This window comes from Aulonocara stuartgranti, assembly GCF_965226115.1.
Source record: "Aulonocara stuartgranti genome assembly, chromosome: 22".
Taxonomy (NCBI): domain Eukaryota; kingdom Metazoa; phylum Chordata; class Actinopteri; order Cichliformes; family Cichlidae; genus Aulonocara; species Aulonocara stuartgranti.
The window spans coordinates 27463945-27481842 of NC_138957.1; the positions used below are offsets into that span (position 1 = coordinate 27463945).

Genomic DNA, 17898 nt, shown 5'->3' on the forward strand with positions numbered 1-17898 from the left:
GTCCTAAATTTCATTGAGTTTTTCTTTTCTTTTTTTAAGTAATGGTATTAACCTTTAAAAAATGCTTATTTTGTGGTAATTCTTTCTTCTGGATACAAATACATTAAAAGTAGTCTTTTTAAATAATCTTCTCTTTCTGCCAAACACAAACTTTTCCTTTATCTGCACACTTGTGTTCATATCTCCAGTATATATTTTTATTTTAACAGCTTAACTTGGCAGATGTTAAATGTGCTCAGCCAGTTATGGTGTGTTAATCTCAGGTGTGTCTACACAATCCGAGCTGCAGCACAAGCTGATTTCCAATCCTCTGCTGAGATTTCACTCAAACATTATTCACTGATTTAATTATGTATGTCGGTAAATGTATCGCCGCGCGCATCTGTTAAATGATATTTACCTTTGAACAAGCTGAAATTGTTTGCTAGTGAGCCCTGTGTGTGGTTTGTTAAATATGAGCTGCCACATTTTGATTTACCTGTCAGGAAGAGATTAAACATTAATTATCAGTCAGGTTACATTTTACAGGTGTCCTGATTGATCACGTGAGCAGGTATTTCAAAGCTAGCACAAAAACACAACTTCCCCTGAATCTGATTCCATTTAAGATGATATAACAAGGTTATACCAGGGCAGCTACTCTGGTGTTAACAGAGAGACCAGTCAAACCAGTCAATGGGCTTTCAAAATAAAGTGTTCATATTGTAATCAGAAGAAGGGTTAACAACAAAGAACAACTGACTTCACAACCTCACATACAAATAAATTATAAACTACATTTTCACTTGAAATTTGAGAAGATTGCATACGGCTGATTGGTTCAGTTTGATATATACACCCTGAGATTGTCATTTCAAATTTTAAAGAGAAGTATTCTCATCCAAAGTCAATTTCGTGCATTTGTATAAAATAGTTATGAAGTTTTTTAGCTATAAATTTCCATAAGAGGACTTAAATTTAACCAATTCAGTCTACATCAAGGTCCGAACAGTAGATAAAGTTTGGGTTTGTTTTTTTTAAAGAGGGGCACAAAGAAAAAAAAAGAAGTAGATGAACCTCGTAAACTTTTGCTACAATAGCTAAAACAGTTTCAGATCGATGTTGGTCTGCTCAGTCTCAGTTTTTTCTCTCCCTAAATATTCAAAGATGGTGTTTAGAAAGGCTAAAAAAAGCAGTTTATCTGCTCAGAGGACGGTGGTTTATGTTGCTAATTATCTTCACTGTCCTGGTTTTTAGTTTTTCACTGGTATTGAGGAAGTGGTTACTTTTCTGGACATCAGCTGAGTTTTTAAATACTTTTTTCTATTTTTTTGGCAAAAATACTAAAGAGAAATACATCCTTGGATCATTCTGTGCCGCTGCAAAAGTATAAAATATCCTTCATTTACACCAAAAGTTTAAGAATTTCTGTTACAGTAGCCAAACCCCCAAACACAGCCTTAAATATAAAAGCTTAAAGAATAGCTCAATAACAGCAAAGTTTGGCAACATAAATACCTCAATGAGGAAAAACTAAATCATGAAATGCATTTAACTAATTAGAGACAACAAAATACAGTAGAAGGCTTTATCAAGTGAAACAGCTCAAATTTATATAAAGAAAAACAGATTAAAAATGGATTTCTAACTGTAAAAGTTTAATATAAACTGAGAATGAATCAAGTGTATTCAGGCTTGCGTTCAGTAAGCATTAAATGGTTTAGAGGGCCACCACTGGACCACGGTCCACACTTTAAACCCTGGATATGTTTATTTTTACCTTTTTATATCTAATTTAAATCCTTTTATTGCTAAAAATTTGTCCAGTACTGAACCTTTAAGTGGAAATAAAAGAAAGGAATCTTTGTGATTCACTAACAAGAAGCTGAAACAAGAAGTTCATCGGTTTTGTCTGCGTATCAGAAGCATTACAGTAAACGAGCACACTTGCATGCAGCTGGAAATAAGAAAACCAGGCCAACCTCACAGCTGAGCTGGTGTGTGTTAGAGCGACTGTAAACCCATGTGTATGAGAGAGGGAGAGGCAGCGTGTGTGTGGCTCCATCATCCCATCTCCTCTCTCCGCCACAGACAGGTGATTAATAAACATTAAACAATCCCTCCTCTCTCAAACACACCGGAATCTGACGGGAAGAGCAGCATATGTTTGCCTGGAGGCACAGAGAGAGATGGAGAGCGGCCCTGCTGAGTGTCAGATAGAGGGAGAGAAAAGGCGTGGTGGGGGGGGGGAGTTAGGTTACAGAGACGGAGATGAAGGGATGGGGTGGGAGGGGTGAGGGCGCTCACACAAGAGGGTAATGAGATGGGAGGAGAGAAGGGGAGATACGGCAGGTAGAGATGTTTGAGAATGTATGAGCAGGCGACATGTATGTGTGCGTTCCCTGGAAAGCAGTAATTGTGCTTAGCGTCTCATTCTGGTTAAATAAAGTGAAGGACTGAGCATGAGCGGTGGTCTGTGGGAGACGCGTGGAACAGACAGATGGGTTGAGGGGAAGCTGAGGTGTGCCTAGTTGGGCGCTGGAGGTCGTACTACTCCCAGGTACAGCGCTCAGGGCTGCAGCTGTGACACTGCTGTCTCCACAGGGGCCTCTGATGGAGGCCTGCAAGCAAAAGAGGGTCACTGACGGTTTTTGGGGCCTTTGGGGAGCCATAGAAAGTATAAAAGATGGACATAGCTTCCAGGTCCGAAAGTTATTCCAAGGTATAAGTGCCTTAAATCTGAATTTTATTGAACCTCCACCAGAGGCTGAATCCTCTTGAAAGGCTTGAAAGTCTTTTTGTTGGAACGGTCTTTGGCTTCCTCTCTCTGTGATCTCAGTAAACAATTTTTCGATTAGTTTATATTCTCATTTAGGAGATTATGTACATGTACAATTGGGGAAAAAAAGACATTTATTTTGGAAATTACTGTCATTTTTAGAATCAGAAAGGAAAATGATCCAGAATGTGGTTTTAGAACAAAAGCTTCGAGGATTCAGATCAAGGATTTAAAACATGGCTTCACTAACCAAAAGCTCTCTCTGGCTTTTAATAATAATAATAATAATAATAATAATAATAATAATAATAATAATAATAATGGTCAGAGACAGTCACAACAGTGCTGCTGGAGGCCATTTTTTAGGTCTGGCAATTCAAATCAATTCAATTCAATTTTGTTTATTTTGTGCCAAATCACAACAACAGCTGCCGGAAGCCACTTGTAAATTATAAACTCGAAAATAATACAAAGAAAATCCCAACAATTAAACAACCCCCTTTGAGCAAGCACTTGGCAAGAGTGGGAAGGAAAAACGCCCTTTTAACAGGAAGAAAAACCTGGCAGAACCAGGCACAGAGAGGGGCAGCTATCTTTTGAGACCGGTTGAGGTGAGGGGAGGAAAACAGGTGCAGTGCTCATCATTTTCCTCTTTGGACAAAGGAGCAGATTCCGGTGCTGCTAATGGGTTAACAACATTTCCCTCCCCTCTCCAGCTCTCTTGGGTAACTGTCCTTCTTTTGAGACTGTGGTGAGACACAGCTAAACTTGTGGAAATGACCTCTATTTATGTGCCATCCCAGAGGAGCCAGATTACCTAACACACACTCTGTAGGGTCCAAGTATCGCCTCGTGCTATAGGTACGCTGACCCCTAGCCACTGTTTTGGGGGTTGTCTAATTGTTGCCCCTCAAGTGCACCTGTTTTTAATTTCATTAACACCGAAGCAGCTGAAACTGATTAACAACCCCCTCGTCTACTTAGCTGACCACATCAATATCCCAGAATATTTACTGACTTGATACTCTGATTAAAATGTTTTCCTTTCATTTTCTTTTTTTTTTTTTTTTTAGCAGTATCTGGCTGCTGTTGAAATTTGTCAGTGACAGACTGATCCTAACATCTACTGATTTTCTGTTTAATAATGTAAATGTAACTTTTCTTTTGGGTTTGGGCTTTTGGTCCTAACGGCGGCACTTTGGGCTCGGGGTGATTGCTTTGTGACATTTTTTCTGAGAGTGAAGTAGACTCCTGCATCTCCTCTGGGCTCTGCTTTCAAGCTTTAGAAAAACCAGCCTGTAACTGAAGATTTTAGCCAATTTGGTTTGACACTCTGAAGACTTTCACCTCTGAGAGCAGGGTCTAAGTCATGCGTGAAGCCAGGAGTCAGTATGCTCTTATGCGTTACCTCTTATAAAGCACATACATTGTCCCTGTGCTCATCTGGTGGGAGGTAGAGGAGCACAGGCTGGTTTTTTTTCTTTGTTTCTTCCTCAAATTTAGGATTTATTGTGCCTCGTGCAAATTTTTGCCTACTGCAGCTTTAGGTGTTGGATGCAGTCCTTGCTATGACATTTCTGTTGGAACTTTGCCCATGGGGATCAATAAAAATAAAAGGCACAGAGATTTACAATCAAGGCAAATAAAAGCAGTGGCCAGTACCATTCAGCTGCACCTCAAGGTGCTGCTGTTGTTTTTTTTATACTGTATCAAAAACGAGAAACTCCACCACTCAGTTCTTAATTCTTTAATAATATATTACATTTATGCTGTAATACAATAATAATAACAACAGTAATAACATTAATAATAAACATACACAGAAAGTACAAAATGATTTGTGTTATTTTCTTAAGTTACCAACACGCAGTACTTCAAAATAAAAGAAAACAAATCTTCTTTAGTTGCCTCTCGTGCCTTCCTTCACCCTTGCTGCTAGAGAATCCAGAGAACTCGATTTCCCATGACCACCCACCATGAAGGACTACAAATGGAAGCTGGGTTTGTCCAATCGGATGGATCAAAAAGGCTTCCAAAGTTCCAGAGAGGGGCAAAGAGCAGGTTTTTGTCTCGGATATGGCTTATGGCGCTTCCCAGATGAGTTCAGTTAAAACTTTCTTTGTGTGTGTGTGTGTGTGTGCGTGTGTGTGTGTGTGTGTGTGTGTGTGTGTGTGTGTGTGTGTGTGTGTGTGATGACAGCGGGGGCTTCTAACACACACATAATAGTGGCATGTTTACCAAAGTAAATAAAAGGCAGGGGGAAATAACCAAAAGCATACTGCCATAAGTGAAAACTCATCCTGAAAAGACGCCATCGTGACACCAACCAGCTACTGAGAAGAGAGGTCCATGCGTCATTTTGAGCGAGGTGGCTGTGGACACACATTACAGTACAGATATCATCATAAGCCCCGCCTCCTCAGTGAGAGGGGAGGGGCTATAGAGGTTTCGAGGAGGTAAAAGTCTCAGTTTGTATCCTGAGGGCAAAGGTAAAGATGCAGAGGGTGTCAGTCAAGTCTTTTCTCCCTCTTTTCTCTTCCCTTCTGCCTCTCATCCATCCATCCATGCATTCATCCACACATGTGTTCCCCTCCCTCTATTTGCGGTGCTTCATCTCCTTGTCGTGGTGGCTCTTCCCTCCACCCTCTCCTTTGTCCAGCAATTTGATCGCCTCCATCAGGTAGCTCTGGAAGGCGGAGAGCGCCGCGCAGATGGCGGGTGTACCGAAGCCATGGGTGAGCAGGCTGAAGTGGGTGAGGCTTCCCTGGACGCCCGGCTCCAGGCAGGGGGTGGGTCGACTGGCACCTAGCGGGGAGCGGTCCTGGGACATGAGGTCCACAAACTCTTTACAGATTTCCCTGAGAAGAAACAAGATCAGCCTTTTAGAAGCATTCGACCGTGATCTGTTAGACCTTCATACCTAACAGGAGTTCTCTTTAAATGGCAACTATAATGATCTCATCATTCTTCTTGCAGTCCACAAACAACACACAAACTAACTTTTTAAATCTTCATGTCTGACCACTTCTGAGAAACAGAATGGCGCTGGTTTTTGTTAGTTGAAAGCAAGAAGAAACGCTGAATATCACCAGCCTCATGCTTTAAAAGCTATTTCATGCAAGATTAATTCAAGAGTGAAATGAGCAGAAGAAGAGACCAGCCACTCACTTGGTGGCGAGCAGCATGCTGCGTCGCGTTGGGAGCTGGTCCGGCTCGCTCTGCCTGCACAGATACTCGGCCGTGGCTCTGGCTGGGAACTCTGTTTCACACACGTAACCGAAATCGCGCGCCAGATGGACGGCCTCACCTGAACGAGGAGAAGAGGGAGTTTGGATTAAAAAGAAGCTCGAGCTGAAATTTGCACATGGATTTATGGGTTGTTGTTTTTTTTCACGTTCAGGGCTTCAGTTTAGTTTAAATCAAGTAATTATTCAGATAAAGACTTTTAAATATACACAACTGACTGTTCGGGTCAGGTCAAGATAAACTCACTAACCACTTCGCTCACTTTCACCACTCAAACAGTTCACTGCTCTCTGGCTACAGCTGCAGTTTTTTAAAGGACACCCTCCATGTCTGTGTGTGTGTGTGTGTGTGTGTGTGTGTGTGTGTGTGTGTGTGTGTGTGTGTGTGTGTGTGTGTGCTTGCACTTGTGCGCACGCATGCAGCCATCCATGCTGTGGCTGTTTATTCATGTGTGCTCACGCAGGGATTTTGCTGTGTGAATATGTGTCTCTATCTGTCAGGATGTATGCAGGTCACTGTATATGTGTACGTGCCTCTGTGTATATATGTGTGTGTGTGTGTTTGCATGTGTGTTTTTCCTACCCTCCACTAGAGATGTTAGCAGAGTGACGTTGGCTGCCTTGCGTCGCCCGGCGGGCAGGTTGAGGCCAATCTTCTCCAGACGCTCTCTCAGACAGCGGCCACCATTCTTTGACTTCGCCCTGAGGGGGGGACAGGGAAACAGAGGGAGCAGTTTTAGGAGATGCTTCTTGTGTATTTGTGTGTGTGCGTGCGAGTGTGCGAGTGTGTTTGTCTTTATGACTTTTGTTGTGGTGTGCTTCTTTGTGTCCCTCTGTACGTGTGTGTGTGCACGAAGCTAAACTCTCCCTATGTTCCCTGTCAGCTCTGATGCTATCCAGTATTCTTCTCAATGTTTTTCTGCTTTGCCTCTTTATATTCAAGTAAAATTTAAAGCCAATGAATCCTGCTCATTGTTGATTTACTAAAGCTCTTCAGACCTCAACACATAATTCATATAGACTTTATGTTTGGAGACACATACGATTTTCTTTGCAATAACCTTTAAATTTAAGGTAGATGATGGGCAGTAATATATGAAATAAGTAATTCTACAGTGTAAAAAGATATTCTGCATTAAAAATACTACTTTAGAAGAAGCATAGTAAGGCAGTGTTATCAAAAAATCCCTTAAATATTTCTACATTTCATATTAATATGAAATAGGGACTGATTTATGCATCATATGCGAGTTTAAGCCACTTTACAAACTGTAATGTTTTACACGTTAAAATATTCATTTCTCATAAATTCATTTATTCATAAAAATGAACCAAATCATAACAAACATACAGAATAAAACAAATATCTTCAAAATCTGCAACACTGCACCAATTTCCAAAGTAACCAGGTACCAAATAATTGGAATAGGGTTCATTTCTTAATCTGCAAAAGCATAAAGTGGATTAAGCAGCGGTACCTCAAAGTGATAGGCAGCGATGTATTGTTATCACTGGGGTATCTGTATCTCTCTGCAGGGGAGGCACTGGGTTTTTACGGCCCTTTAGATCTTTTAATTATGTCCTCTCAAAGTATTTCAGCCTGCAACTCAAATCATGAAGTTGTTCTCTCGCCCCGAGGCCGTAGTTCATTAAACCGCATTACTTCTCTTGTGATTTAGTCTCATGACCCATTTTGGGTCCTCGGCGCTGGTCCTGTAGTTAGACTAAAATCAATCTTATTCTGAAAAGCTGAAAGCAGAAACGTCCTAATGTATGGCGTGTATTGTAAAGAGTGAGACCGTTACAATAACTAACGCGACATGATTAATGTGGCCAAAAAGAATTCACAATAGAGATATTAATGAAGTGCAGAAGAGAGAACTGACATGACAGCTGTGTGATTCATAATTCATAATATCATAATATTAAACATTATTAGACTCTGTTTATTATTGCCATTATATAAATATTTCATTTTTAAATATCATGGTCATTGTTGGTCCTCGTTTATTATTTCTCCTCTATTTGATGATAAAAGAGCCTGACTGGAGTGGTAACTTGATCCCACGCTCAAAGGTCAAAAATACGGAAAATGTAGTTCCTGTGTAGTTTTCTTGTGCTGTTGTGTTTCTAGACTACATTTCCCATTATTGTTTGGTTTTTTATACCTCTCTGAAGAAGATAAACAAGTCACATGTGCATTTTCCTGCTTTGTGTTGTGTCATAAAGCAGCACCTAGAAGGTAAAGCGTATTATATAGCAGGGGTACCAAACATAAGGCCCAGGGGCGAGAATGGGTCCAGCAAAGACTTCAATCCGGCACAAAGGGCGGCCCATGAAAATTTAGAGAAGAGCAAATATTTTGGACTTTAAACTGTATTTTGTATCATGTTTTAGAGCTTTTTCCTACAGATGAAGATCTCCTCCATGGACACTCATACTATACCAAAGAAATTTATTAATTATAAACATTTAAATGACAGAATAGTTCTTGTTTTTTCACCGTCAAATGCAGAAATTTATTATTATATACAGATTTTTTATTTTTATTTTTTTACATTTTCTGTGAATTAACAAAAACTTTCTGTTTTATAATTACCTAACAGTCTTGGACTTGAAAGCTACCAAAATCTTTTCTGTAATTTTACATATTAATTTCTTACAAATTAAGTCCAAAGAGTCGGGCTGTCGGAGCTTCTTCTTATCTCTGGGATTAAATGTGTAGTTGAACTTCTTTACACTGACAGAAAGAAGAGTTTCACTGGCCTGACGCCTTACTTAAGATCAAACTAGGTTTCATGTAGCCCATGATGTAAAATTAGTGTGACATCCCTGTTACAGAAGATCAAATTCAACCAGTTCAACCAGTAACAGATGCTCCTGCTGGGGACTGCTCCGTTTTACCGCATTTTTGGGTCCTAATGAGGTAAAGTTAGCATTTTTCCATTCATTAAAAAAAGAAAAGGTTTGTATTTTTCTTGTGCTTTAATCTTTAAAGCCCAACTAAATAAAAACATCTTTACATCTAAGTCGCACCCTCTCGTTCCCCGTCTGCTTCTCACCTGCGGAGGACTCCTCCCAGCAGAGAAGCGTTGAGGCACTCAGGTGGGGAGAGGCGTCTCTGCACCTCCCCAACTGTCACCTTGTACTTGGAGGTGGAGCTGAGCAGCGACAGGCGACCCGGGACTGAACAGAAGACCTCTGCCGGGTTGGAGACGCACCCCACTCCGAGACCCTCCTTACCGATGGACAAGGCGGACAGGGACGAGCCGTTCAGCTTGGACGGGATGGGAACTGTGGGGCAAAAGGGGGATGAAAGGTGATTATTAAAGCAACAAAGACTGGATGAGGAGGGATAAAAGGATACAGATCATCAATCTTAACATATGTCATGTGTGGCGACGATTGTGTTGTGTGAATGACTGTGTGACAGCGTGCTCCTCCCCTCCTGATTAATCTATTCAGTGCAATGTTCTCCCCTGCGTCGACAGCTCTAATTCTGGAGCGCTGCTTGTTGATTCTGTTCCTTAAGCTGCAGGTGGTTGCATTTTAACTGCGCATTCTTAAATAGCTTCGCTTCGCACCTCGAAGAGCTCAATTTGCACTTAACTATTTTAAATCGAGCTAAGAAGTTACACAGAGAAACCTTCAGGTGACTGGCCAGAGTCAGCAATCGAAGGCTACTCGGGTGTAACACTCAGTGTACCTGTTGCTACCTGAGCAGCAGGGGCAGGGGCAGATTTTGTTTTCTCCAATGTTTATGTTGGGCGATGATGAAATTACTTTCTATTTGAGCAGAAATCCTCTGAATTGAGAAGAGTGAAGGAAGTCAGACGATTTGCTTTAAGACTGCATTTCCTTGGAAGGATACAAAGAGTCCTTAGATCTGCTCCTCGTCTGTTTAATGTGTTCTCATTGTGCTTTAATCTTTAGTGTTTTCAGATTTATATGTCTATAATTTTCGCCTCCTGCCACAGATTCAGTTTTCTCCGTATTCACACACTGTGGCCAAATGACTTTTAAAACATCAGCATGCTCCTTTAGAAACGATTTATGTGCACAGTAATAAAAACTGCTAACTATATGTCATCCAGAGTTATGAAGAGACTGTCTTTGGTGAATTATTTTGCTTTTAAATTTGAATATAAGCAGCACAGACATATTTCCATCCTCCTTCACTGCAATGTTGTGCGTGCAAAATCAATAATAAACTCAAACTGTTGGGATTTAGTGAAGCGATGTGAGAGAGATAGACATGTTTATATAGAGTTAACGGTAGAGAGAGGACAGGAAATGAAGACAGAGAGAGCGAAATGAGGGCTGACAGGCTATAAAGGTCCCTGGATAGTCTCAAAATGGGGATTATGTGGTTTGTGATGAGCGCTTTAAGTGACCAAAGAACATGGAAATATGTTGTTTTATTTTATTTATTTTAATTTAGGAGATCCAGTCCTTTAAGGTGAGATACACACAGTTAAATCTCTAGTCTGAGTATCACCGATGACGATGATGATGACGAGAAACTTTAAATCCTAAGCCAATATTTTTGTGGAGGGGAGCATAAATAGATTTTGATGCTCATCATTTTGAGTCTTATAATTATTAATAATTATTCAAAAATCTCATATTCAGATACCAAGGACATGCAGAGGGTTGGTGTGACAGAGGATGAGATGGATGCAAATCAGTCAAGCAGGCAATCCCTGAAGGGAACATCCAAAGGAGGAGAAGAAGAAGGCATACTGCGATAACACACAGTGTTAGGCTTAGCTGTCCTCAATGATCAGGACTCAAAATTTTGAAGGTTAAGGAATAAAATGAAGCAGTCAAAGATCTTAGAAATCCAAAAGAATCTCTGGTTAAAGAAACCTTGAATCAATCTGCACGTATGTCTCTTTCATGTGAAAGAATCAGATCTTTTAGTTGAAGGTTGAAGTTGAGGACTTATTTAACTCATGTAATAATAATTCCCTCAGCCTCACTTCCTGTGGTCGTTCCATGCCTCATGGCTCTGCAATCTATCTTCTCCTTTCAGTCTTTTGAAAGAAACATTGTCTGTAAAACTGTACTAACGCTGGCGTGCCAGCTCCCTCGTTGCACTGAGAGGGTGCTCAACGGCGGGTGGCCTCTTTGCAACTCCCTGCTGTGCAGCGCAGATTCCCCCAAACTGCACACAATCTCTAAAATCGCCTCATTCACAACGAGCCGATTAGCCAGGCGACGAGGCCGCAGAGCAGCAGAGTTTTTCTCCAAAGCTCCCCTCCTTTGTCATCTCCCTGCCCCTCCCTCTCTTTCTCTTATCATCTTTCACTCTCTTGCTTGACTCTTTCGTGTGCCTCCCACTTGTCGTACCCCCCCCCCCCCCTTCTCCCTCCTTGCTTGTCTTCTTCCCCCCTTATACTCTATCTCATTTTTTTCTCCCCCATGGATTTTCTTATTCATGAGGGCTCTAGGTTTGCTCTGCTATCTGCTGCGAGTGCTCGCCGTGGAGAGTCTCGCTGCGGTAATTGATCAATTCTAAGCGTTTGGCAAACAAGTGGAATCACTGTCACTTCATCAGATGACTGCAGCAGAGAGCTTCAGGCAGTCTGAATGAAACCAGAAATGTGTAAAGCCGCTCCCAGGGCTTGATTTGGAGAATTACACCAAATCAAGCAGCAGTTTCGGGGGAAACTTTAAGGTGTGGACGGCCAGACCAGTTAGGATTTTTAAGGTTTTGTGCAGTAAAAGAAGCACAGAATGTTTTTGTTTTGTTTTTTTATTGTGCATGCATGTTTAAATTTGAAGTTTTTCTCGTTCTAAAGAAATACAACAAAGAACCAATGTTGCTTAGTGTTATTTCTCTTATTCTGTCAGTCATTTCATAACACAATGGGTGCCATCTTTAGCCTGTTTTTGTGCAAAACCTCCCTTTTTTTAAAAATGCACCTGAGCAGGGCGTCTATCTGTTTTCAAAGCATCGCGCTCGACACCAGCTACAAATCCAACATGAATTTTCTAATCGCGCCCCTGTGTCTTCTGCCACTCGGAGTCAGTAATATTAGTGTGATCGTACTCTGCAAATTTCTCCACAACTCCTCTTTTATCATGTTCCCCTCCCTTTTCTTCCTTGCCCCACTTCTCTCTGCTCCTCACTCTAAGCCTAACACACACACACTCACAGACACACACGTACACACTCTCATATGACCATGAACAGTTCATTAAGAATGTGTGCCTTTGGGGTGAAGTCTGCAGCTGAGTATTAGAGGACTTCTTGACTTCAAATGAAATAGCAAAACAGAATTATTTATAGTGTGTGAGAGAGTGTGTGTTCATGTGTGCGTGTGTGTGTGTGTGTAAGAGAGAGAGAGAGAGTACAAGAGAGTGAGAGAGGCTGGTGTTGGAGTGCCCCTAAACACAAAATCCCCTTCAGCGTGTATGGCACAATTATATAGGTGCACACTTAGACACAAATGCACACATACACAATTGATCTTTTCTCTCTTGCTCTCTGACACACACACACACGCACACGTGCACACACAGACGCACACGCAGCTCTTCTACCTCTTACCTTTTTTAATGACAGAGTGGTCGAGGATGCCCAAGGCTGATCCTTCCTCCATTCCCTGTGTCAGACAGACAGACAGTCACTATCATTTATCCACCGGCCTCAGAGCCACCACACACTCACACACAGAGACACACACAGAGATATACAGCTTGTCTCTCTCAGGCCAAAGCAAGATGGAAGGTCCAACATTTACTTTCCCCTCACAGCACATATGAGCACCATCAATATCGAAGTAAATAATAAAAGCAAATTTGATTTAGTGCAAGTTGTTTTGTGCAACAGAGAAAGTAAATGAGTTGAAGTTGTGACGCACAAAGCAGTTTACATTTCTGTTTAATCAAAAAGAAGACATGTCACTTCATTTCAATTCTTTTAAGCCTAAAGCAATAAAACGTTTGGAACAAAGGCTATTTTTTGGACAGAAAAAGCAACATAAAGCAACATAAAAATCATTAATACATCTGCATAATATGTGTTAGGTAAAAATAAATAAATATATCTTTTTAAATCTTAAGAAAATGCGATTTACTGATAAGTGAAGTGTGGCTCAGCGATTCAAAGACTAAATTAGAAACATTTGGAGTTTTCTCTGATTGAAAGTAAAATCATGTTGCAGGGCCCGAGTCTCATGTTGCCTCCTTTGTGCTGACACTATGAGAGGGTTCAAACGCGGAGGATATAATCCATTAATCAAATAAAAGTCCCTGTCAAGTGGGAGCGTTTAACAGCAACATGCCCGGGTTGACTCCTCGCCCGGCGCTCCTCTCAGACGTTTCTTTTCTATTAATGACCGTGCAGATCAATTGGTCTCGGTGTGTGTGTGTGTGTGTCTGTGTGTGTGTTTTTTTTTCTTCTGCGAGGAGGCAACAAACAGCGTCTGCAGCTGCACCTGCTGCAGGGAAGCTGACTGCTCAATAAACCATAGAAACTATTCTTCTCCCCCTAAAAACCTGCAGAAGGCAAAAAGGCTGCAGAATCACTTTGTGTCTGCGCGAGACGGAGGATAATGCTGGAGTGGATAATAAAATGGAGTGAGGCCAAATTGCTATCATTCATTTAACGAATGCAGTTTTTATATTCATATTTTAGGGTATCGTTTTTATTGTGGATAATCCATTAAAAAAAGCTTAGAAAAAAAAACGTATATACAAAAAGATTTCAAGTAATAAAACTGAAACATTAACTGATATAAAAACCATCTAAGACATGTCGTTATTGATCATGTCCAGCACAAACGGATAAAGCAGGAAAACAGACAACTGTAAGATGTAGAGATTTAGAAATTTAAAGAATATTTTTCTCTTGTCTTGAGAAATCAGCGTGCTGCTGTTTCCTTTGCTGTTTCTGTGTCAGACGCTAAAATTAAAGTATCAATTTTTAGGGAAAAATATAAAACTGCAGCTCTGAAGGTGTTTTAAAAAATAAAAAAACAAAGAAATAACATAAAAAATACTTTTAAATTAATTACCAGAGTTGTAAATTACACGTTTCGCTTTTTATGTAGATGTTTTAGTGTGGCCTGCATCTTTATAAACTCTTATTTGGAATTAAAGATAAATTGCCCTGAGGCCTTTTCGCCGCACTGCGCGTTTTCTAGTATTTAGTAGAATTTAGTAGTATTTATTTACATAAGCTAATTTTAAAATATTTCATTGTCGTAAAGGATAATTATTGAAGCACAACAAATACGAGCGTTTTAAGAAAAAATGCGTGCGTCTTTATCGTGTGCCGATTGACTTTTACGCACGGACTTCTCGAGCAGCAGTGCCAACGCAACACAAGCGGAAAAACAAAAAAGTCACCTGAAGATCATCCAGGCCGTGATGTCCCAGGTGCATCCCGAGAGGACCGTCTCCGAGAGCTGCAGCCCCTTCCCCGAGACCGTGCAGCAGCCGCGGGACAGCTGGATACTCCCGACGGGGATCCAGGCTCAAAGCCCGGTGAGACTGTGATAGTAGCCCCCCTTCCTCGGAGCGCGACCTCTGCGAGTGCCACGCTGCTTGCTGGTGCTGATGGATGGAGTTGATGGAGGGGTAGGGGTCTGACAGGTGGGAATAAGCAGAGTCCTGGCTCTGAGAGTATGGCAGTGAAGACTGTGGATAGGGGGGTGGAAAGTAGGGAGGCTGGAAGTCTGAGGCCGGAGTGTGGCAGAGCGGGGGAGCCGAGGAGTAGGCGGCCTGGTTCAGGGAGGACAGCTGGGAAAGGCGCCCGCTCGGCGAAGAGCCGCTTAGTCCGTCTGCGCGGTCCTGCAGAGAATCAGAAAGTTTGTTTCATATCAGGAGCTCAACGTGCTCAGAGTTTCAGGGTTAAAAACATTGAGCTCAGAGAAAAAATATTTTAAACCAAAGCGTTATTTCCATAAAGGAATCGAGATTTTAAAAAGGAAAAATAAAAGAAACAAATAAGTCACAAAAACGCAAAATTAAAATATGAAAAAAAGTTTTAATGTGTCCAAAATAAAAGTCGTGAATCCATAAATAAATATTTCCATTTCATTAGGGAGGGATGGAAATAGCAGCTGCGCTTGAAGTGGCAGAAGACGCCCTTGGCATCGCTGTTGAAAAGTGTCAGAAAGGTCACTGCCACCAAGGAACTGCACAAAGGACAGGTAACGCACAGCAACAATAACAACAGCAGCACGTCGCTCCGGGAGGAGGCTCCATCTGTAAATAATCAGGGACTGCGTCAACAAACACAAACTGACCCCACGAGTGAAAATTAAAGCAAAAGAGGGGTTCATTCAGGCTGGCAAGGCGCGCGAAACCAAACGATAATTCAATGTGACTTCACAAGTTTGACCTCTCTTATTAAAAGAGATGCCAGTATGTTCACGCTGTGTGTGTGTGTGTGTGTGTGTGTGTGTGTGTGTGTGTGTGTGTGTGTGTGTGTGTGTGTGTGTGTGTGTGTGTGTGTGAACGCGCAAACATGTAGTCCCCTAGCCTACATTTGGGCTCACACACACACGCATCCCGGTGAAATTTGATTTTTTTCTCAAAGCTGGGTCAACCTGATCGATGCTGTTGTGGTGGAAACAATGTCCATTATCTCCCTGCCAAAAATGCCGCCTTAAAAGCAGATATCGGTCAGCCCGGCACAGCTTTATTCGTGCACCGCCTTTCACCCACAGATGAATGAAAAAGTGCATTTCGGGCAACAAGGAAAGAATGGGCAAAACAATTAACAGACAAACAGATATTTGCAAAAGTTTTATAACAACAAACAGCAAAATGTTTTTTTAAAATTAAAAAATACACTGTAAATATCGAAAATGTCAACAAACGAGAGTCATAAATAATAAAGAAAAAATAAAGAAAGAGAAGAAAGGTAAGATTATAAGGTAACTGATGGGCCACAAATGAGAAGACACCTTAAGTAAAAGTGAAAATAATTATGTCTTCGGGTTTCTTCTTCGTCTTTCTTTTTCTTTTTTTAAAATCTCCACTGAGGTGCAGTCCACCATTCCCTGAGGCAGACTGTTCCTGAGACTGGGACCACAGTGGCTCAGGGATGGTTCCCCATGCGTTTTTATTAAGATCCTTGGGAGAACCCGGAGGCCGGCTGCACAGAATGTAAGCCGGGATCCGCTTTGGTACATAACTATAAAACATGTCAGAGAGACTGACTGCTGCCAGGCCATTAAAACCCACTCAAATCATCTCTCAAAGAAATGCAACCTAATAACTTTAAATTAATATTATTATGGGCTTTCATATTTGTGATCAAGGTCGATATTCAGTACTACAATTACTCATACTGATTGTGCGTACTTGTGCATTTCAAATTTTATTCCCCAAATTCTCTCTATATAAAAAAACTGCAAAACACAGAAAAAGATGAGCATCTTTCCACCGTGTGGACTCCTCATGGTCACTGTCTCAGCTGCTGTGACCGTGTGCAGACAGACAAAGAGCATCTCTGGGACAGATGCGCGGCGCAGTGTCAGTAAAGTCAAATTTTTTGAAGTATCTGTGATTCTTTGGAACCACTTCTACAGGAAACCGAATTAACAGCAACGGTTGAACCACAAATCTTATATGATTTAGAAAACAATAAACATGAATTACTATTACTCTGTAAGCTGACAGCTGCTGTAAAGAATTCAACGCACTGTTTAAGTCTTTTTCTGTATCTTAATATACTCCAATTTTGTTAATTTGTTTTACCGCCAGCTGCAATTGTTTTACGCCCGTTCTATAAGGTTTACTGACATTTCTAATGCAAAAAAACAAAATCCTTGTAAATTTGTGTTACAGTAACGACTAACAGACACCAGCAGCCCTGAAAATACTAAAAAAACAAACAAAAAAAAAACAACCCAGAACGACTCTGTCTAACTTACCATAGCTGAATAGGTGTGGATTAACATCTGGACCAGTCTGGACAGATCCCCAAAATTTAAAATTCAACGGGAGTCGAAGGCTTCCCACGGCTCATAAGGTGTCACAAAAAATGTTCCCAGATGTAATCCAGGCCTTTATTAAAGGTCCATTCAATTCAGAGGTGCTGATATTTACTTTTCCTTATCTCTCTGTCTGCCGGAGCTCTTTACGCGCAGATGAAAAGCAGCTGGCAGATACGAACACGCGCGTACAACACAACACAGAGTCCTGCAGCCTCTCCATGAGCGCACTACTTATAGGTTTTGCGCGCACCCGGCAGAATAAGGGGAGGGGTCGAGAGGAGCCACTTCTCTTAAAGAGATATATTCCTTCGCTTGCTTGTTTTGCCCCACGCTGATTGTACCGTTAGCTTTATTGTTGCCTTTTAAAATAGCATCATGCAGGCTTTGCGCACGAAGTAAGACCCCAGATGGGTTTTATTAGTAGTAAATATCCCTCAAAAATTCACATTTTCAACAAGGAAATCATCTCCCGTGATTCTTTTAACGTCTACGTTAAAAAGTTTGTCTTTTTACGCACGAAATTTTAGAGGGATGGTTTAAAAATCTAAATTATTTTAATTGTTTCAACTTTTTTAATACACCTTGAGTATTTCACGGTTTGAACCGACTTAAATTATCTTCTGACATAAAAAAATAAATACATTTTTAAAAGACCTGTGCACCTTTTTACGCGCTTCTATATAAAACATAACAGACTCACAGAGCCCACCAATGAAAATAAAACTTTACCTGCGCGTTGTCAGTTTTAGTTCGGGATTTCCAGAGCATGATGGCGCTCGGGCTGTACGTCAAGCTGCAGCTGAGGGGTTAGAGATGGATGGAGAGAAGAGAGGAGACAGGCTGAAGGTGCAGAGGGGAGTGAGTTACTTTGAGAGACGATGCAGTAGTTTGTATGGATGAGTCAGAGAATAGAGCCGGGTGTGAGGAGGGGGGGGGG

General features: G+C 41.3%; 1 protein-coding gene across 2 annotated transcripts; it reads right to left on the reverse strand.

Moving 5' to 3' along the window:
- Window positions 1-4490: 4490 nt before the first annotated feature.
- On the reverse strand, window positions 4491-17897 carry tfap2e (transcription factor AP-2 epsilon). Of its 2 annotated transcripts, none has more exons than XM_082521033.1 (7): window positions 17691-17897; window positions 14362-14805; window positions 12560-12614; window positions 9066-9297; window positions 6587-6705; window positions 5927-6065; window positions 4491-5616 (listed from the first exon to the last, which is right to left on the reverse strand). In XM_082521033.1, exons 1-7 carry the CDS (start codon window positions 17727-17729, stop codon window positions 5355-5357), a joined length of 1290 nt encoding a protein of 429 aa, XP_082377159.1. In that variant the 5' UTR covers window positions 17730-17897; the 3' UTR covers window positions 4491-5354. The 2 variants fall into 2 exon arrangements, with proteins under 2 accessions (XP_082377159.1, XP_082377160.1); XM_082521034.1 differs by lacking the exon at window positions 17691-17897 and adding an exon at window positions 16899-17178.
- Between the last annotated feature and the right edge of the window lies 1 nt (window position 17898).

Excerpts from the sequence above, each read along its gene's own strand:
- tfap2e (XM_082521033.1), bottom strand. The coding sequence starts at position 17,729 with ATGCTCTGGAAATCCCGAACTAAAACTGACAACGCGCAG. Across the intron at positions 9,298-12,559 it reads CCACTCTGTCATTAAAAAAG|TTCCCATCCCGTCCAAGCTG; the intron begins GTAAGAGGTAGA and ends TTTGCCCCACAG. Across the intron at positions 6,066-6,586 it reads GCTAACATCTCTAGTGGAGG|GTGAGGCCGTCCATCTGGCG; the intron begins GTAGGAAAAACA and ends CTCCTCGTTCAG.